Genomic DNA, 18167 nt, shown 5'->3' with positions numbered 1-18167 from the left:
TTTAATGTCACCATTTCCTCGATGAAAGGCTGGTGGCAGTGGTTTCCGTTTTACTACCATTCTGGGATTTTACTGCGGGCTGCGTTCGCAGCCACGGTAAAGCACCCATGGGTGCCATTTTTGTCAAATAGGATCCCAGGTCTTCTTTTTTTGCCATTTCTTTGTGGAAAGGTCCTTCTTGAGATTTACTCTGCGCGCCAAACCCGGGTTGGTCCCTTTGTTTGTTTTGTCTTTGGTGGGCTCCATGAGTTACACCCGCCACAGGTTTCAGGGTGTCTGGGGTGGGTAGGAAGTGAGAGAGGTGCCCGAAACTCCCTGTGCTTAGTCTCCTAGGAGACCCAAATGCACTCTGTAGAGATTGGCCGGCTGACTGTCCGACAAGGACAGCCACTCTGCTGGGTAACTGACAGCTAGGCTGGAATGAATGGGAGAGAACTGAATAAAAGATGAGGCTTTTGGCTTGGAAGGCAGAGTCGACCAGTGGACGAAGAAACCAAAGAAGAACTTGAAGAGGAGGCCTGCTGCAACTCCTAGACCATTGGTTTGCCCGGTGAAGCCCTGCTGCTGTGCCCAAACTCCAAATTCATATCGACAGAGAACCCCCTGCAAAGACAACTTCTCCCCTTGAGTTGGTGGGACCAATCAACTCCAAAGTAAGCCCCCTGGACAGTCTCTCAGAGCTGGTTGATTTTCCACAGAGTTGCTGCTGGAAACGAAAACGCCAGGGAGAGGAACACCAGATTGTGTGTGTTGTTTTTAAGCTGGCCAAGAGCTCCAGGAAGATCCTCCGGACTCCCAGGAAGCAGGACTGAGCCTGAGCACCCTCAACAGAGTGCGGGACCCCAGAAGCAAGGAAAGCCCATCTCGACAGCCAGGAACCGCTGTGTTGCTATTTGCGGTAGACGCGAGAAGCTGAAACATCGAACAGCCACTTGTTTGAAAATTTCCGGTTGCGAGCCGTGACCGTACCATTGCAGTGCAGGAGTCCCCACAAGTCCTCCCTCTTGTCCCCATGACTGAGGCGAAGGAACAGTGAGATCTGCAGAGCTGCTCAGGAACAGAAGTCATCTGCTGCACTTTTTCTTCAATACAAAGGTACTATAAAAGTCAGAGAGAAGTTACCTCTTGTTGTAGAGTTGCTTGCATCTTCTACTACTCACAAGTCTAACAGCCTGTGGCCCGACATTGATTCTTGTTTTTCTTCAAAGCCTTCTCAAACATTGTGCAAAGACTTGTCTTACTTACCTGCAAAGAAGTGCTTCAGCTCATATAGACTGTTGCCCATTGACTTTGGCTTAGCCTGTTCCACTGAATGACTCTTATTGGGGGATCTGAAAGTATTTGCCTGCTTAAGAATATTTGTGGTCTCTTGTATGTTCCAATAACCTTTTCCTTTGACATCCCTGGAATATTCTAAATACAAATGTGATATATTAATGTCCCCAGCACCCTAGCTAGTGAAGTCACCTGAGGGTGTAGGTTGTGTCTGAGGGCCAGCCCAAAAGGGTACTTACTGATTTAGAAATATTAAGAGTGTGTATTTTATGAAGTATATTTGAGTGGTACTATTATATTGCTCCCTCCTGAGGAAGGCTTACTCTAACTGACTGATAAATTAATAAATGTTTATTCAAGAAATCTTATAAGTGTTTATTTGAATACTTGCCACTGTGAATCTCTGTAACTCCCCTACAGCTCACATTGACCCCTCTTAAGATAAGCTTGGCTGCTCAATCACGCTACCAACCTGTGTAGTACAGACTTATACCAAAGATTGGGTTCCTATTGCCAGGAGGTCAGGGTTGTTGTAGTGCACCCAAAGGGTACTGCATACAATCTTGCGTAACAACGACCCCTGCAACTGACCAGCATCAACTGCAGTGATTGGCCCGGTGAATCCCTGTTTTTCTGCCTGATCTGTGAATACCCTCATTGGTGGTTCAACCCTTGGACCAGTGGGTGCAATCAGTCTCGACCACTGGTTGAAGATCTGTGCTTTAGGAGCCTTTGGAAGAGTACCTGGATCATTTGTTCGACTGGCTAGCTATCTCACTGCAGTCGTTGTCGTTCCGAGTAGAGCCTTGGATCTTTGCAGATCTTCAGCTTGTGCCACAAATCGCCTGTCCTCGCAATTTCAGCCATCTCACTTCAAGGGAAGTTGTGTGGGTCTGCTTCTGTGTGCCCCGCTGTACGATTGCCTTTCGCAGCCTGGCCGTAGGGACCTTCATTGAAACAGTCCATCAATCCCATGAGGTGTACTGAGGGGGGGGTCTACACTGCAGAAGTCTTCATCTTTCATTGTTTTAGGTGTTCAACTGGAAGCTGACTGGAAATGATTCCCGAGCACCACGACCCAGAGAAACTAATTCCCAACGCTGAAAGTGATATATGAATCTGCGACACCTGGGACTACCTTACCTGACCCAACAGCAAAAGAATGTCCCCAAAAGTTTCCGGAAGACCTGCAGTAGAATCTGGAAGAATTTGTGTCAGGGAGTAAGTTAACATACCTGTTTCTCTCTGTTTCTCTCCCCCCGGTCCTCCATATGATGTGATATGTAATTTATAACACGGCTATAAACCAGTTTTTCAAGGCGCGATGAGGCAAGGGAGGGGGAACAAAAGGAAGACAGACAATGATCTTACTAGGCCAGGTGACATTGAGATTGTGCAAGTGCAGGGGAGGGGGATGGGGGAAAAGTGCGAGGGGGAAGAGGGCAGTGCATTACAAAGGATAACAGTAAAATAAATAAAACTAATAAAAAGTGCGGCCAGCTGGTGGCACGTGCAAGGGTAAGTACAGACATCAGGTCTCAAGTGCTTGTAGGGGGCTGTAGGGATACAAAACAACTCCAGAGTGCAAGGGTTGCAAGGGAGGCAGTGCAGGTGTGCAACTGGCAGGGAGGGGACCTGGGCTCAAGCTCAGAGGGTAGCCAGGTAACCAGTGCAGTTTCTGTTTCAGCCAGGCGATCAGCATGGGAGAGGAGGAGAGAAAGCAGAAGCAAAGAGAAAGGTCTTGAGGTGCTTCTGGAAACACAGGTGGTTCTCCTCAAGTTTCATAGAGGCAGGGAGGCTGTTCCAGAGGGAGGCCCCAGCCGAAGAAAGAGGTCTACCACCAACGTGTTGCTTGGAGAAGCGACTGATCCGGAGGGAATTGGAGGCGGATGAGCGAAAAGCTCGAGAGGGAAGATATTTTCAAAAAGAGCGTTTAAGGTATTAAGGCACCAGAAGGCCTTATGGACAATGCAGAGGGTTTTGAACTTAATCCTTGCCGCCACTGGGAGCAAGAGGAGAGATTTCAGTCCTGGAGAGATATGATCCCTGGGCTTGAGGCCAAGGACAAGTCTCGCAGTCCTGTTATGGATGAGTTGCAGAGGGTGGAGAGTAGAGTTAGGCAGATTTAGAAAGGGGCTGTTGCAGTAGCCCAGCCTAGAGAGAACCAGATCTCTGAATTGATATTTATTTTATTTCTATCGTGCTTGTACACAAGTGTTTCAGTGAGACAGTGAGCTTCTGGGGGAAGGAGAGGAACGGGAGAATACCTCTGAGGAGGTGCAGCTGGTAGTGAGACTTCTTATAGACGTCAGAGATGTGAGGAGAGAAGGAGTGTGTGGAGTCAAAGATGACCCCGAGGTTTTTAGCCTCACAGGTGGGAGCAGGAAAAGGGCCAAGATAGGCTGGCCACAGAGTGACGGTAAAGGAGGAAGCAGGTGTGCAGAGGAGGAGAATCTCGGTCTTACTAGCATTAAGGCAGAGATCATTGGCGGCATACCACTCCTGGATGGCAGACAGTCAGTAAGAGATGAGAGAAGGAGAAGAGGTGGTGGAAATTAGTTGAGTGTCATCCGCATAGCACTGAATGTTGTGGCAGAGAGCGGCAATGCGGTGGGCAAGAAGTGCCAGGTATTGGTTGAACAGCCAGGGAGAGAGCTTAGACCCCATGGGGGAACACCACAGGTAGAGATAGAGGAGAGGAAGGACCCAAGTTGGACCTGGGAGGGTCGATCAGAGAGAAAAGAGGTCAGCCAAGTCAGGGCCTGATCGGTGATACACAGGTTTTCACAGAAATGGTTGAGCAGGATGGCAAGGTTGACCGTGTCAAAGGAAGAAGAGAGATCAAGTAAGATGAGGAAACAAGGGGTGTTGGAATCAAGGTTGGAGAGAAGGTCTTCACGGGTACATAGGGTACATTGGGCATAACGTCCTTGACAAAAAAACACCCTGTGACCTAGCCTCTGGTGCCCAAACCTGGGTTAAAGATCCTTTCCTAAGTCTGACCTGATGAATAGGATAGAGTGGAGTACTTACCTGAATTTAGGTAAATACTTATTTAACTTTTAAACACTTTAGAATACGCACCACCTCAGCCAACTGCATCATTTCTGAATACCCTATCTGAAGAGGCTATATATTGGAACTTGTGACCTTTTTGGGAACAAGGAGCCATAACATCTTAGGGTTCGGCTTCATAACAGAGTGAAGCTGTACTTGTGCCTATCATGACTATTTATACCTATTTTTCTTGCATCCAACTTCTCACCTGTTCAATAATGGTAATTATTTCACATGCAATTCTATACTTCTAATGGTGAATGTGTATGTGTTACATATGTTTTTGAGTATAATACCTACTTGTGATTTTATATGCGAAGTGTGTAACTAAAGGCCTAATAAAAGAATTGTATTTTGATATGCTTACTGTCTAACTTGAATTCATAGTGTTGTTCTGTGTGGACGCATTGTAGCCCTAGACCACTCTCACACTTTTCCTGAGAATAAACCTTGACTGCTCAGCCTTTACCTTGATTGGATTTTGGCTAACCTCTCAGTGTCTTTCCTGTTCACCGTAATAGGTTGGCCTCCCAAAATCCTCCCAGCAGGGCCGATTTGGCAAATCCATCGTAACAGAAATATAGACTTTTTTTCCTGGTCTCCACAGGTAGCTAATCACCTGGGGGATGGGGAGGACTTGGGAGAATGGGTGGAGGTGTGTGAAAAGGTCAGTTACCGGACCTCGCCAAGAGGGGTTGGGATGCCTCTCACCTGGGGTGGGAACCTAGCCAGGTTACAGCCACAGCAACTCATACCCCAGACGGGGAACAAAGCCATTGGAATGGCCCCAGTTCCTGTCCCCCTCCCTAAGTGCCTGTATGTATCTCAACAGTACCAATGTGGATCACCCCATACTTCCTGAACACAATGCTGGCCAGTTTCTTTCTTTTCCTTTTAAGATACAGACACGTTCTGAGCAGACAGCCCGCGAGACAACAGCGCACCAGAGCCTCTTAGCAAACAAACTCCAGTCATCAGAGTACTGTGGCCAGCAGAAAGCGAGAGAGACGCTAAATCAAGTAGCAGAAAACCTATGCAGCCCGCTGAGACGTCGCTCACCCGCACCAATGTACATGGCGCTCCAACAACTGCTAGGGAACATCCCAAATACAAGCTATTACGAACTTGCCATGTAGTTGCTTCCTAACAACAATAATGACTTTTTCATACTTTATACAGACTTCGTTGCAACACAGCCCTCTAACACAAACCGAAACACTCTCCAACGTGGGTCGCCATTGTTCCAGCACAGCAGCCCTGCGTGGAAGCAGTGGATGTTAGCCCCTTTTTTATGTATTTGGACCCTTGTAATAAATCCTGGCGGCATGGAGATCAGGGCGAGATTGGCTAGGGGGAAGTAGTCCAAAATCTCCCTAAAACACATCAGGAGGTTTGAACAACCGCTTAAAGAGGTTCAAACCGGTAAACATCCTAAGATTTAGATGTGCCCTTTGCTCATCCGACTGGGCAAAGAGGCAGCAGGGAGAGCATTTAGCAGGCAGAAGAGCGGAGAGGCTCTTGGTCAAGTACCTATTTTCATGTGATGCACCACATAAAGAGCAAGAAAGATATCTGTTGGGGTGTGGAAGCCTGTCTGGAGACCGTCTACTATGGGGTTCAGCGCAAAGTACAACCCTAGGCTTCATAATAGTTTCGATTCCTGACATAACTGCTGAAAGCGTCACCTGGACCCTTGGAAATCTGCGATATTCTGTGAGCATGCTTTTTTCAGAACATGTTATGTCTCCCTATACTGTTCGGATCTCCCATATAGCCACGCTACTTCTAACCAGCTTTAGACATTTTGGTCTGCAAATGAACCAAATGCGCACTGCCACATTTCACACAATGCCCCTAATCCGGATGTACCTCATTGTTCACATCGAAAAGGCCCTGCTGGATGTTCTTGTAGATTTGTTTGGCTGTGTTGATGAAGGCCTGAGACAAAAAGAGAAAGAATAAGAAATTGGAGGCATGCTACTTTCTGGACAAAGGCAGAGAATACTCAAATCAACGTACAGTGGCTAATGATTGCAAAACCCTCCATCCTTAACCAAATGTAAACCTCTTCAATGTTGCCCCCTTTTTACCTCCTCCACGTTGGCTGCCGTCTTAGCTGATGTTTCCATAAAGATTAAGCCATGCTCGCGGGCAAAGGCTTCTCCTTCTTCTTTCTTCACATCGCGCCTTGACTCCAAGTCACTGCAAAACAAGCAAAGAACATTTTAGAAGCCCTTGTCTAAGGGATGAAAGTTCCAGAACAGATTCAGGGAGACTATAGATTCACGACGAGGTATGAAAGTTTACACATGGGCCTTTTTATTGGACCTGTTCATAGTATTTAAAAAAGAAGGATAATAAAGACTGGATATTTGCTACATACAAGTCTTAAGCCTTTTCATTAACACCTGTTGTGTGCAAGTCCAATGCTAGTTTTAACACAATCGGTCAGTTCCCATTTCCAATTCTTCAACTTGTGATATAACAGAAGTGCGCCTTTTATCTGTTTGCCTGTCCTTAGAGGACTGGGAGCCTCATTGTATGCTCCATCGTGGTGGACTGGGACATTTCTACACATTCCAGCCAACATTCCATGTATCATGACACCCCCTTAACCTCCTGCCCCAAAGAAATTTAAGGAGGAAGAATGTGGACAGATGGAGGGAAATGAAAGGCAGAAAAGAAGAAGTGAAAAAGGCAGGAATGAAGCAGGAAAACAGTAGACTTGTAATAAAGTTAATATTTACAACAGAAACAGTTGCATGCCACCCGTTTAAACATTTACGATCCTACACAATTTTTCTCCCTAGTAATCTCCTAGGGCTCATCCACGTTGCCTCAGGAGACGGAGCGCCCTTTGAACCTGGAGTTGAGGGACTGACTCTCTGGACTATGGCTTTCATGTCATAAATGCAGGACAACCTCTCTCTGCTTTCCAATTTGATGCAATACTTGGTAGTAAGGCAAGAATTGATGTAGCAACCCTGTGGTAGACTGCACAACACTTGTCCGTTTGGTATTAGGTAACCCACCTTTTGGTATAGGCCAGTACTAAACAAGTGGTATTGCGACTCAGCAGGCAGGCTTATTTCAAGAAGGGTAAATGTGAGCTGTAGAGATGTAGCAATGAAATCCACAAATTTGTTTTATTTTTTTATTATGTAACATATAGTTTATTACAAACCTTTATTACAGCAAACCAATACTCCGATCTTCAGATATGATCTCAGGCGTTCTTAATTTTAGTCAAACCTAATTATGTACATGAATTGATTCACAGCTAATCAGCTTCGTTGCGCAATCAGTCCATCATTGTATCGAGGAAAGTTATTACTGAGCAAGTTAAATGCACAGAGTTCCCACTCAGGATACAGAGCCACCAGTCGTCCATATTGTCAACTATCGGTGCAAATTTACTCAGATGAAGTGACCTTTGATCTTTAAGTGAGGGACATTCAATAATCAGACGTTGTATAGATTCAGTGTCAACTGAGCAGTATCTGCAAACATCGTCCTTTGCATCATCAATATGTCTCAAGGCATTATTTTTTTCGATTTGTAGGCATTTAGACTCAATCGAAGGAAACCATCGCAATGATGGCGGGATGGAAATTGTTGCAGATAATTTGCATTTTTTCCAATTGATTCATTGTGGGGCCAAGCTCTAAAGCTGTAGGTAGTCTTTCATACTTGGACAGATTTTGAATCCAAGACCACTGTTTCAACTTTTTGTTTTGCAATTTGAGGGTGGGCCAACAGCGTGCCCATCGGGATGTGGCTGCTTGCAAAATGACCGTCACCCTTTGGACCCATGACAGAAGTACACCAGCATGAGGATGGCTATCAGATGGTGCAATTATTTCATATGCTGGTTCAGGATTTGAGGTGATCATTTTTCTTAGTAGCTCCATTAATTTCCAGATCACAGATCCATAGAGCTCATCCAATGCTAGTTCATGTCTGATGATGGTCATGGATATGTAATTTGGCAGCCTCAAAACACTTCTCCAAAAAGGTACCTTCAAGCTGAGACCAAATTCTATGGTCGATGTTCCATCCTGCTTCCGCCCCAAATGTAACAGCAGGTATTACTTTCTGCAAGTAGAACGAGCATACTGGTATTAAAGTAAATTTTCCAAATAAGGTCTGAATTCTGGCTCCTTGTAGGGAAAACGTTTGCATACGTTGGAATAGATCTTGGGCCCAGCTCCATTCACGTATCGATTTGTTGGCCATTACCCCTATGTATCGGATTTAAGCAGTTTCTTCGATCTCTTCATTATAAATTTTCCACTTGAAGTTATTCTTTTTTCTTCCTTTTCGATGGAATAAACTTCATAATTTTCGTTTTTTTAACATTTATTCTTAATTCATTTTCGTCCATGTAGCTTTGTAATTTTAGAAGAAGTCGCTGTAACCCTATTTGGGTAGAGTCAAGTAAGACCAGGTCATTGGCGTATGTTGCGCAGCGGATGTGGTGGCCATTGATTTTTGGAGGGAAGCACCTCAAATTGTTTAGTGCAATAGGCACATCGGCAATAAAAATCTTAAATAAAGCGGCAGCCAGGGGGCAACCTTGTTTCACCCCTTTATGCGTGACAATTGCTTCAGATAAATCCCCTTTTTCATTTATCCTAATGCGGATTGATGTGTTTGAATGTAGTGCTTTTATCGGTTGCAACAGGGATTCCGGACAGTTCCAATTTGCAAGTTTCTGCCATAACATCTCACAGTTTATGGTGTCAAAGGCCTGCTGCATATCAATGAAGGCCAAGAAAAGATTAGACTTTTAGTAGCAATGAAATCCACAAATACAAGTAGCCAAGTAACACTTACACTCAAGGTTTTAGTGATAAATAAATAATTATTTCTTTATTTAACAGTAGTTTTTAAATGAGCATTCTTTAAAAAGGGAAATATATGTAACAATCAAATATACTTTAAAATACTTCTCCAGAATCAACACAAAGCTAGTAAACACTCTTTAGAGATTCTTCTTACACACTAACTACACCATGAGGTGACTTCACTAACTAGGACAGTAATGGCATTTATATATCACTAGTATCCTTTGTAGATTCTGAGGTTTACAGAAAGGAAAGGTTAAAGGAAGGAAAAAGGTTAAACAGGTTCTCAGAGCATGTGGGCACTTAAATCTTCCAATGAAGTCTAGACAAAAACCTTTCCCAGCAATAATAGTTAAGATACAAGTTATCACCTCTGAGGGACAGTAAATATCAAAGTCAAATGGACTAGAAGAGTTTGCCGGGAGCCAGGACAGCCAAAGTCAATTGGAGCACAGTCTATGGAGCTGAGGCACTTCTTAGATAGCAAAGTCTTCCACAAAGTTAAAGAGTTTGTTGAAGAAAAATCACTGTAGGGTCACACGCTGTTGGACTTGTGCAGGGTACAGCTGCAATGAACTCTAGCAAAGTAGCTACTGCAAGTCTCAACTGAGAAGAGCAAAGCTAAAGACATTGAGACAAGTACCCCAAGTCGGAACTGTACCTTTGGTTATAAGAAGAGTGGCCCCGCTGGCTTCTGTCTGGTTGCAGTGATGCAGATCCTGGGTTCATAGGCTTCAGTCGTGGGGAGAAGAGGGAGGACGTCTGGAGGATTCCTGCAGCAACAATTTGGGGGTCGGCGGCAGCTGCGGGCTCTTTTCAGATCAGCAGTACTTCGCAGTTTCAGCGCTCGGTAAACAGCACCACTGCGGATCCTGGACACTGGTTGGGTTTCCTTCACTCCTTGAGTCCTGCACCCTGGTGTGGGGACTCGAGCTCTGGTCGTCCTGCTTCTGGAGGGTCCTGGGGAGACTCCTGGAGCTCCTGGCCGGTTTTTAGACGTTGCGCTCGACTATGGATTTCTCAACAAGGCATTCGATTCCTGCAGCAGCAAAGAAGTACAGCCAGTCGGGGAAGATGGTGCAATCGAGTTAGTCTCGGGATTAGTTGGTCCAACTAACCCAAGGGTAGAAGTCGTCCCTTCAGGAGCGTCTCTTGTCAATCAGAAGAACAAGTTACTTACCAACTGGTAACGTTCTTTTGACTGGATGTTCCTCCAACGTATTCCACATCTTTGACATGTAATGTCCACAGCTGTGCACTTCGGCAACTTTTTCGGAAGAGGGTGTCCTGTGTCGATGACATCGGGTCGATGTCCCTCGAAGGCCTACGTTGAGGGCGACGTCACCGGATGTTATAAATAGGGTGCACGGCGCCCGTAGCCTCAGTTTAAGTTTTTTCCCCCCGGAACGTGTGACACCAGTCTCATGCCTGCTTGACTGCACATAGCCTTGCGGAAACGTAAGCTGCAATCGCATAGGAAATTCTCCAGAGGGTCAGGCTGGGAGGGCGATGTGGAATACGTTGGAGGAACATCCAGTTGAAAGAACGTTACCAGTTGGCAAGTAACTTGTTCTTCGAATGGATTGTGTCCACCAACGTATTCCACATCTTTGACAGACTCCCAAAGCAGTACCAGAAAAAGGAGGAGGGAAAAGAATTTAGAGTACCCAATCAGATGGCGGAATAAAGAACCACTTTACCAAAGGCCATATCCTGACTATGGATCGTATCCAGGGAGTAATGTTTTACAAGGGTGTGGAGCGAAGCCCATGTAGCGGCATCACAAATGTTCCTAATAGGAACACCCCGCTGGAGGGCGGTGGAAGTAGCCACGCTCCTAGTGGAATGAGCTTGCAAGCCTTCAGGAGGGTCCTTACCCGCCAATTGGTAACACTCCGTAATGGTGAGGATAATCCACCTGGACAAGGTCTGTTTGGTAACAGCCTGGTCCAATCGGTGTCCAGCATATCCTACAAAGAGTTGATCATCCACTCTGACCCTGGACATTCTAGAAATGTAAAAGCTCAGAGCTCTCCTAGGATCCAACCGATGGAGTCGCTCCTCTTCCTTACCAGGATGAGGAGGATAGAAAGATGGGAGAACTCCCTTCTGACTCAAATGAAATTCAGATGCTACCTTAGGTAGAAAGGAAGGACGTACCCGCAGTACAACCTGGTCCTTGTGGAACACAGTAAAGGGCGGCTTAGAGGAAAGTGCCTACGATTCACTCACTCTGCGAGCGGAAGTAAGCGCAACCAAGAACACAGTCTTGAAGGACAATAATCTCAAAGGACAAGAGTGCAAAGGTTCAAACCGAGCACCCATGAGAAATTACAAAACCAAATTTAAATCCCAAACTGTCGCCTGGAAAGGGGACAGCGGGAATACATTAGTCAGTCCTTTACGAAATTGAGAAATTAAAGGAATCTTAAAGTAAGAACATTCTTCAGACGAGCGTTTAAAAATAGACAGCACTGCCAGGTAACCCTTAATGGTACCCACTTGAAGGTCTGTTAGGCGATCCTCTGCACACCAGTCCGCTACACACCAGAACACTGCTCACATTTCCCCAACATCTCCTCCCACGGTTCGAGGCTCAGGTGATTCGGTGAACCCAAAGGACCGGAAACTCCGTACCAGCTATGGTGTACGGGCTCGATTGCAACCCTTTCTGCATTGGCAATTGCCTTGGAGAACGTAGAAGGGGCGGTGTTACGTCTCCACGTCGATCACGTGATCCAGAGTGGCGTTCCTCACGTGACCTTGGTGGTCGTCACGTGACCCAGAGACGTTACATGACCCAGAGACGCACAGTATAAAGATCTGAGAGACAGAACACTCATTGCTTCTCAGCTGTCTTCAGACTCTGTTTGGCGTTACGCATTTCTCCACTGTTGCCTTTGATCACAGAACTCTACCTCGGACTCCTTCGGATACCCCTTGTACCTTTGCTTGGAACTGTTTACCTGTTGCCGGACTTTGGACTACTTCCTGACTTGTCTTTGGATCATCCTTTGGTTCTTCACTGAACTCCTACGCCATTTCCCTTCTGGGGATTCAAGTCACGCCTTCACTCCTACAGGTGGCTGTTCCTACATCCACGCTATCTTGCGGTCCTACTATTTCAGGGACTGCCGCATCATCAGAGTCTCGAACCTCTACTAGGTTTCCTGGGTTTTCCTAACACCCGATAGGTAAGACCCTTTAGATCCTTGGTTTACTGTATATGTATTGTAGTTGCCTGGTACTTAACCTCGTTCCTTTTTGACAGCAGCATCAGTGTTCCAGAGGTTCCGTGGATCTGGGAAGTCATCTCTCACCTGTGGCCTCAAAGGTCGTACAGCGGGTTTCTTTAGTTCCCCTGTACGTCACTTGGGGACGGAGGTCTCATCGGTCTACACGACACTTAAGTCAGAACAAGGTCCCTGTGGGCTAAAGAAAGTAAGAAAGACAAAACCATAGGAATGGAGCACTGAAAAGGATCAACATTGTGACCTCTGCACCAGTCGCAGAACTTACGGCAACGGTACAGGGATTTTGTTGCAGGCCGCCTGGCCGAAAGCAACACCTTCATCACGTCATCCGGGAGGTCCCAATCCTTATACCTCAACCTTTCAGATACCAAACGTGAAGGTTAAGAATCTTGACCTTTGGATGGAGAACCTGACACCCCCACACCCCCTCCTCGCGCGCACGAGAGCAGATCCTCTCGGTAGAGAAGACGGCGTGGACGGCAGATGGACATTTATAGAAGGTCCGGGTACCACGCTCTCCTGGCCCAATCCGGAGCAATGAGGATCATGTGGGAACCGAACCTCCGTAACCTCCGCAACACTTGAGGAATGACGGGACTGGAGGAAACGCGTCCAGCAGTGGGAATGACCAATCCACTACGAACGCATCTCCTGAGGCTCTTCTTGGAGGAAATTCCCTTGAGCAAAATCTCTCGCACTTCCGGTTGACACTGGTGGCGAAGAGATCCACTTGCAGGGTTCCCCAAAGGGTGAAGATCTCCTGAAGTACTTCCTGAGCCAACTCCCACTCGTGAGAGATCGTGCTCTGCCTCCTCAGAGCGTCGTCCGCCGCATTTTCGTCTCCGGCCAGATGAACTGCCGAGATCGAATTTCCCTGCTGGATGGCCCAGAACCAGAGCTGCATCGCCTCTCTGCACAACGGGAGTGACCCTACCCCCCCCATTTTTGTTGAGGTAATGCATGGCCACTGTGTTGTCCGTCATGATCAGGACACTGTTCCCCCGCACAGACGGCAGAAAAGCCTTCACGGCTAGCCTGATGGCCCTCAGCTCTAACAGGTTGATGTGGAGTTTGGACTCCAACAGAGACCAACGACCACTGGCGGTCAAGTCGTTGGCATGAGCGGCCCATCCTGAGAGGAAGCCTCCATCACTCCAGTCACCTCCGGCCATGGTTGACAAAGCGGCTCCCCCTTCATCAGGTTTCCCTTGTTGGCCCACCACAGAAGATCCTGGGAGGCCGAGAGTGGAATTTGAGCGGGATCCGACATCTTGCCCGACATCTTGAGGACCCATTGCAGGGATCTCATCCACAGCCTGGCCTCTGGCACCAGAAAAATGCAGGATGCCATGAGGCCGAGCAACCTTAAGAATTCGAAAGACGGGAGACTCTGGGCATGTTGAAATTTGTCCACCATCTGCACAATGTGATGAGCCCTCACCTTGGAAGGCGAGCACTTCCCCAAGGACGTGTCTAACACAGCCCCGATGTACTGGAGCTGTTGGGAAGGTGTCAGATGCAACTTCTTGAAATTGAGGGAGAAGCCCAGCCGGTGGAGGGAGCGGCAGGTGCGACCGAGGTGATCCAATGCTTGCTCAGGAGATCACACCCAGAGCAGCCAGTCCAGGTAGGGGTGGACGTGAATCCCCCCTTGCCTGAGGTACGCTGCCACCACCACCATTAGCTTGGTGAAGACCCTCGGGCGGAGGTCAATCCGAACGGCAGGTCCCGAAACTGAAAGTGCGAGTCTCCAGCTTCAAACCTCAGGTACTTTCTGTGCTTGGGATGAATTAGCACATGAAAGTAAGCATCCTGTAGATCCAGAGACACCAACCAATCCTGAAGTTGAAGGGCCTGGAGGACTTGAGAAAGAGTGACCATCTTGAACTTGTCCTTCCTGAGAAGTTTGTTCAACCAACGCAATTCCAGGATGGGCCTCAATCCCCCGCCTTTCTTTGGGATAATAAAATAAGGGGAATACTATCCCTTGTTCCTCTCCGCTACAGGTACCTGTTTTATAGCGCCTTTCTCCAGCAAGGTAAAGATTTCCTGCGCAAGGAGCGGATCTGGAAGCTTCAAAGAGAGTTTCCCAGGTGGATTGTCGTGAGGCCGCTTTAGGAAGGCAAGGCAGTAGCCGTGGGCCATCGTATCCAGAACCCACGTATCCGAAGTAATGACTCGCCACTCTTCAAGATGCTGAGATAGCCTGCCCCCAACCGGCGAACCATGGGACATGGTGTTTTGGAGCGGCTGAGGCAGTGCATGGAGGCAAAGAGGCAGCTGCCTGAGCGGCTTTGGCACCTCTATTTCCTTGACCACCACGGGTACTTTTTTGCTGGCCCCTTTGACTGGCGGCCCCTCTCGTTCTACCAAAGGAGGTGTAGTAACGAAACGAACCTCCCCTCCACTGCTTTCCCCTAGGACGAAAAGGCAGAGGTTGACGTACAGGTGCGCTTAAAGATTTTGCCACAGCTTTCGAGGTCTGCAACCTCTCAAGGCTCTTGTCAGCCTTGTTCTGGGTGTACTCAGAAATTGGCGAATTTTGGAAAGAAGTGGCCCACCGCCTAGTAGAAAAAGGCATCACGCTAGTGGTGGGGTCGGTGTGGGCATGCATGATGGGTGGGTTCCCTAGATCACACAAGCTAAAGCATGTGGGTAAACTTAAAGACCTAGCTTACATATTGGCTAAGCGCAGAATCGCCATGGGCTGGAAATCATGCAGGAGATCAAAGATAGAGGTCTGGTGGAACGATCGTAAGAAATGTGCTGAAACTGCAACGGCAGTCTGGACCGAGGCAGCCAGTAGAGGGGGGGGGGGAAGAGGCAGACACATTGATAGCCTGGAGGCACCTAGTGACTTCATTATCAGAACCCCCCCCCAGGCAGGTTCAAGTGGTGATGACGCCTCCCAAGACGAGGAAGGGAGAACATCTCTAGAGGATATGGCGGACCGTGGAATGGAATAGGCTCAAGGGAAGGGGGGAGGGTATGGGGTAGGTAGCAGCTATGGCCAAATGTGACACGAGCTATGTGAATTGTATAACACATGGTGCCAAGTTTGGTTTATGTTTTGTTTGATTGTTAAAAAAAATGAATAAAATTGTTTTTAGAAAAACAAAAAAAAACAGGCCTCACTGACTTCGTCATAGCCTTCCTAGGAGGATCCACCAAATCAAGGTACTTCAATGGTAAATTGCAGGCAAAAATACCCAAATGCGCGAAGGCTTCGACGCCGAAAGCGTCGACAACCTCAGCGTCATGAGCACTGAAGGCTTTGGCGTTGACACTGGTGCCGACAGCACCGTGGTCTGATAAGACAGCAAAGCGTCGATGTCCGAGTTGGACAGACACAGCGCTGACCGAGTCAACGCCATCTTCGAGCCCTTAGCAGGTTGCAGCGGTCTCGATGGAGACGAGGACCCAGACCTGGAAGCATGTCTCTTGCGACTTTCCGAAGCCTTGTCCGAATGGGACCTCGAAGGTTCCCGGTGCGTGTCGCGCCGCGGACCCGAGGCCGAAGGCGTGCGAGCCACGGTACGAGACCGTTCCTTGTCGGGTTAATTAGAAGGCGTGACCAGAACCGTGCCCTGCGATTGAAATATCGCTAACATCTGCTCCTTAAAGGCAGCCCATTCCTCAGGAGTCGAGGACTTTGTCAGGCATGCCACTTTCCTCGCTGCGGGGAAGGCGACCGGTGACAGCACTTCTGAGAACGCCGCAACGAGGAAGAAGAATGCCGGGAACCACTCCGGGACCGAGAACCCTGGGCCTCCTTCCGACGCGGAGAGTCGCCCCTCGAATCGTCGGTGGACACCCCTTTGGTTTTCGATTTAGAATTACGGGACTTACTAAGTTTAGAACCCCTACCTACCTGGAGCTTCCCCTTACGCTCCCTTGGCCTTGGCAGTCAGCGACAGTCAGTGTCGTGACTCTCGCCCAAGAACCACAACCAAATGCAATGCGGGTCTGTGATCGACATTTTCGAATTGCAGTCCCGGCAAGTCTTGAAGCCAGAAAGCAGAGTCAGAGGGGTCGAAGAAAAAGACATCTCTGCGATTAAACATGAGGCGCGCCGAGTTCTGGAAGCAAACACGTTTGCGGAAAAAACGGAAATGAGGCTACGGGAGGCCTTTGAGGGACATCGACCCGATGTCATCGATGTAGGACCCCCTCTGCCGAAAAAGTTTCCGAAGTGCACAGCTGTAGATATTACATGTCAAAGATGCGGAATACGTTGGAGGACACAATCCATTCGAAAAAGGAGTTTCAGCACAGCAGCAGGGCTTAACTGGGCAATTCAAAGGTCCAAGAGGATGCAGCAAAAGCTTTGTTCATGGTTTCTTTGTCAGGTTTTTCTTCCCAGTGGTCGACTCTGCCTCTAGTCCCAAAACTATTGCCTTTTAAACAGGTATCTCCCATTCATGCACAGCCTAGCTGTCACTTAAACAGCAGGATGGCTTGTCCTGAAAGGACAGCCAGCCAATCAGGACTGGGTACATTCAGGCATTCCTAAAGACAAAGGACGGTGGAGTTTCCCTCACTTTCTGCCCTTCCAGACACACTGGAGCCAGAGGCGAGTTTCAGTACTGAAGCCCGCCAAAGGCAAAACGAACAAAGGCGCAAACCTGGCTTGGCGTGCAGAGTAAAACCCAAGAAAGACCTCACAAAAAGAAAATGGCGAAAAAAGACGACTCGGGCCATTCTATCAAAATATTTACCCATTTGGTGCTATACTGTAGCTGAGGATTCCGCCTGCGGTATAAAAAGCACAATGGTAGGAAAATTAAGCCACCGCCACCAGCCATTTAAAGTAGTGAGGGTAACAAAAGGGATACATTACTCACCGTAATCGTATTTCTGATGCTTGTATCTGCTTAGATTCACATGCTCTGCATAGGCCGACATCTAGTGAAAGCTGCAGAGTATTGCAGTTTGCTTTTCGAATCTCGAAAAGGGATGTCGAACCAGGGCGTGCCAGTAATCCTATCCCTAGTGTGACGTCCACTGTACCCATGATCCCTCACGCGTGTAGGAACCCCAGCACATAAAATGGTGTGTGTTAGGAAAGATTTCATTTTATATGTAATTTCCCCTCCAGTTGTACACCCCCACATTTTTTGCTGCTGTTTAAACACCTTAGTCTGACTTTGCCAGGGGAGCACAGCCTTCTGCTGCACTCCTCTGGGCTGTCGCTCACTTTATGGGGAAACTGACATGCAGCACTGGGAGACTGTTTCCCTTAGTCCTTTTCCAACTTTTCTGCAACATGTAACAAGTGCACAATGTACCTTACAGTACAGTGCACTTGGGTCTCAATCAATTACAAAGACCCTAGATACTCTCGTAGGACTTTTTTGGAGATGTGCATATGTGTCATGGACAAGGCTGGTGGCAGCTTATCTTTTCATATGATTTTAACCCTTTCCTGCCATTTAAATCGCGTTAACCGTGTTTGGCACAAATAGGTGGCCTGGCTCCAAAATGGCCATGCCACGAGGTTCTTTGTCCTGTCCTTTGGCCATCTTGCCCCCTTTGCCTTCCCCAGGTCGACCCGACCCGGGTCAGTCCTTATTTGGTCATGCAGTTTCCCGTGAAATGCCAAGTTTTCGCTGGCTTCTGCATGCCTTGTGTGTTCGCCTCCAGGATGTGGGGCTCGGGTCTCTGTCCCCAATACACATCCTGGGTGCCAGAGAGTCTGGAGTGCTGTGAATGCCTGGGACCACTGTGGTCCATC

At 47.8% G+C, this 18167-nt stretch overlaps 1 protein-coding gene across 2 annotated transcripts in view; it reads right to left on the bottom strand.

The window, feature by feature from the left end:
- RAB2B (RAB2B, member RAS oncogene family) overlaps positions 1-18167 on the bottom strand; it is a 635145-nt gene that overhangs the window by 19818 nt on the left and 597160 nt on the right. For both annotated transcript variants that reach the window (XM_069633906.1, XM_069633905.1), the window contains 2 exons: positions 6423-6534; positions 6202-6270 (listed from right to left, as the gene is read on the bottom strand). In XM_069633906.1, the coding sequence (XP_069490007.1) occupies positions 6202-6270; positions 6423-6534 (181 nt within the window). The remainder of the gene's footprint in view (positions 1-6201; positions 6271-6422; positions 6535-18167) is intronic.

The sequence above is a fragment of the Ambystoma mexicanum genome, chromosome 13, assembly GCF_040938575.1.
Source record: "Ambystoma mexicanum isolate Mex_15411 chromosome 13, UKY_AmexF1_1, whole genome shotgun sequence".
Classification (NCBI taxonomy): domain Eukaryota; kingdom Metazoa; phylum Chordata; class Amphibia; order Caudata; family Ambystomatidae; genus Ambystoma; species Ambystoma mexicanum.
Note: the sequence above shows the minus strand (reverse complement) of the source record. Positions and strands in the feature narration are given on the sequence as shown.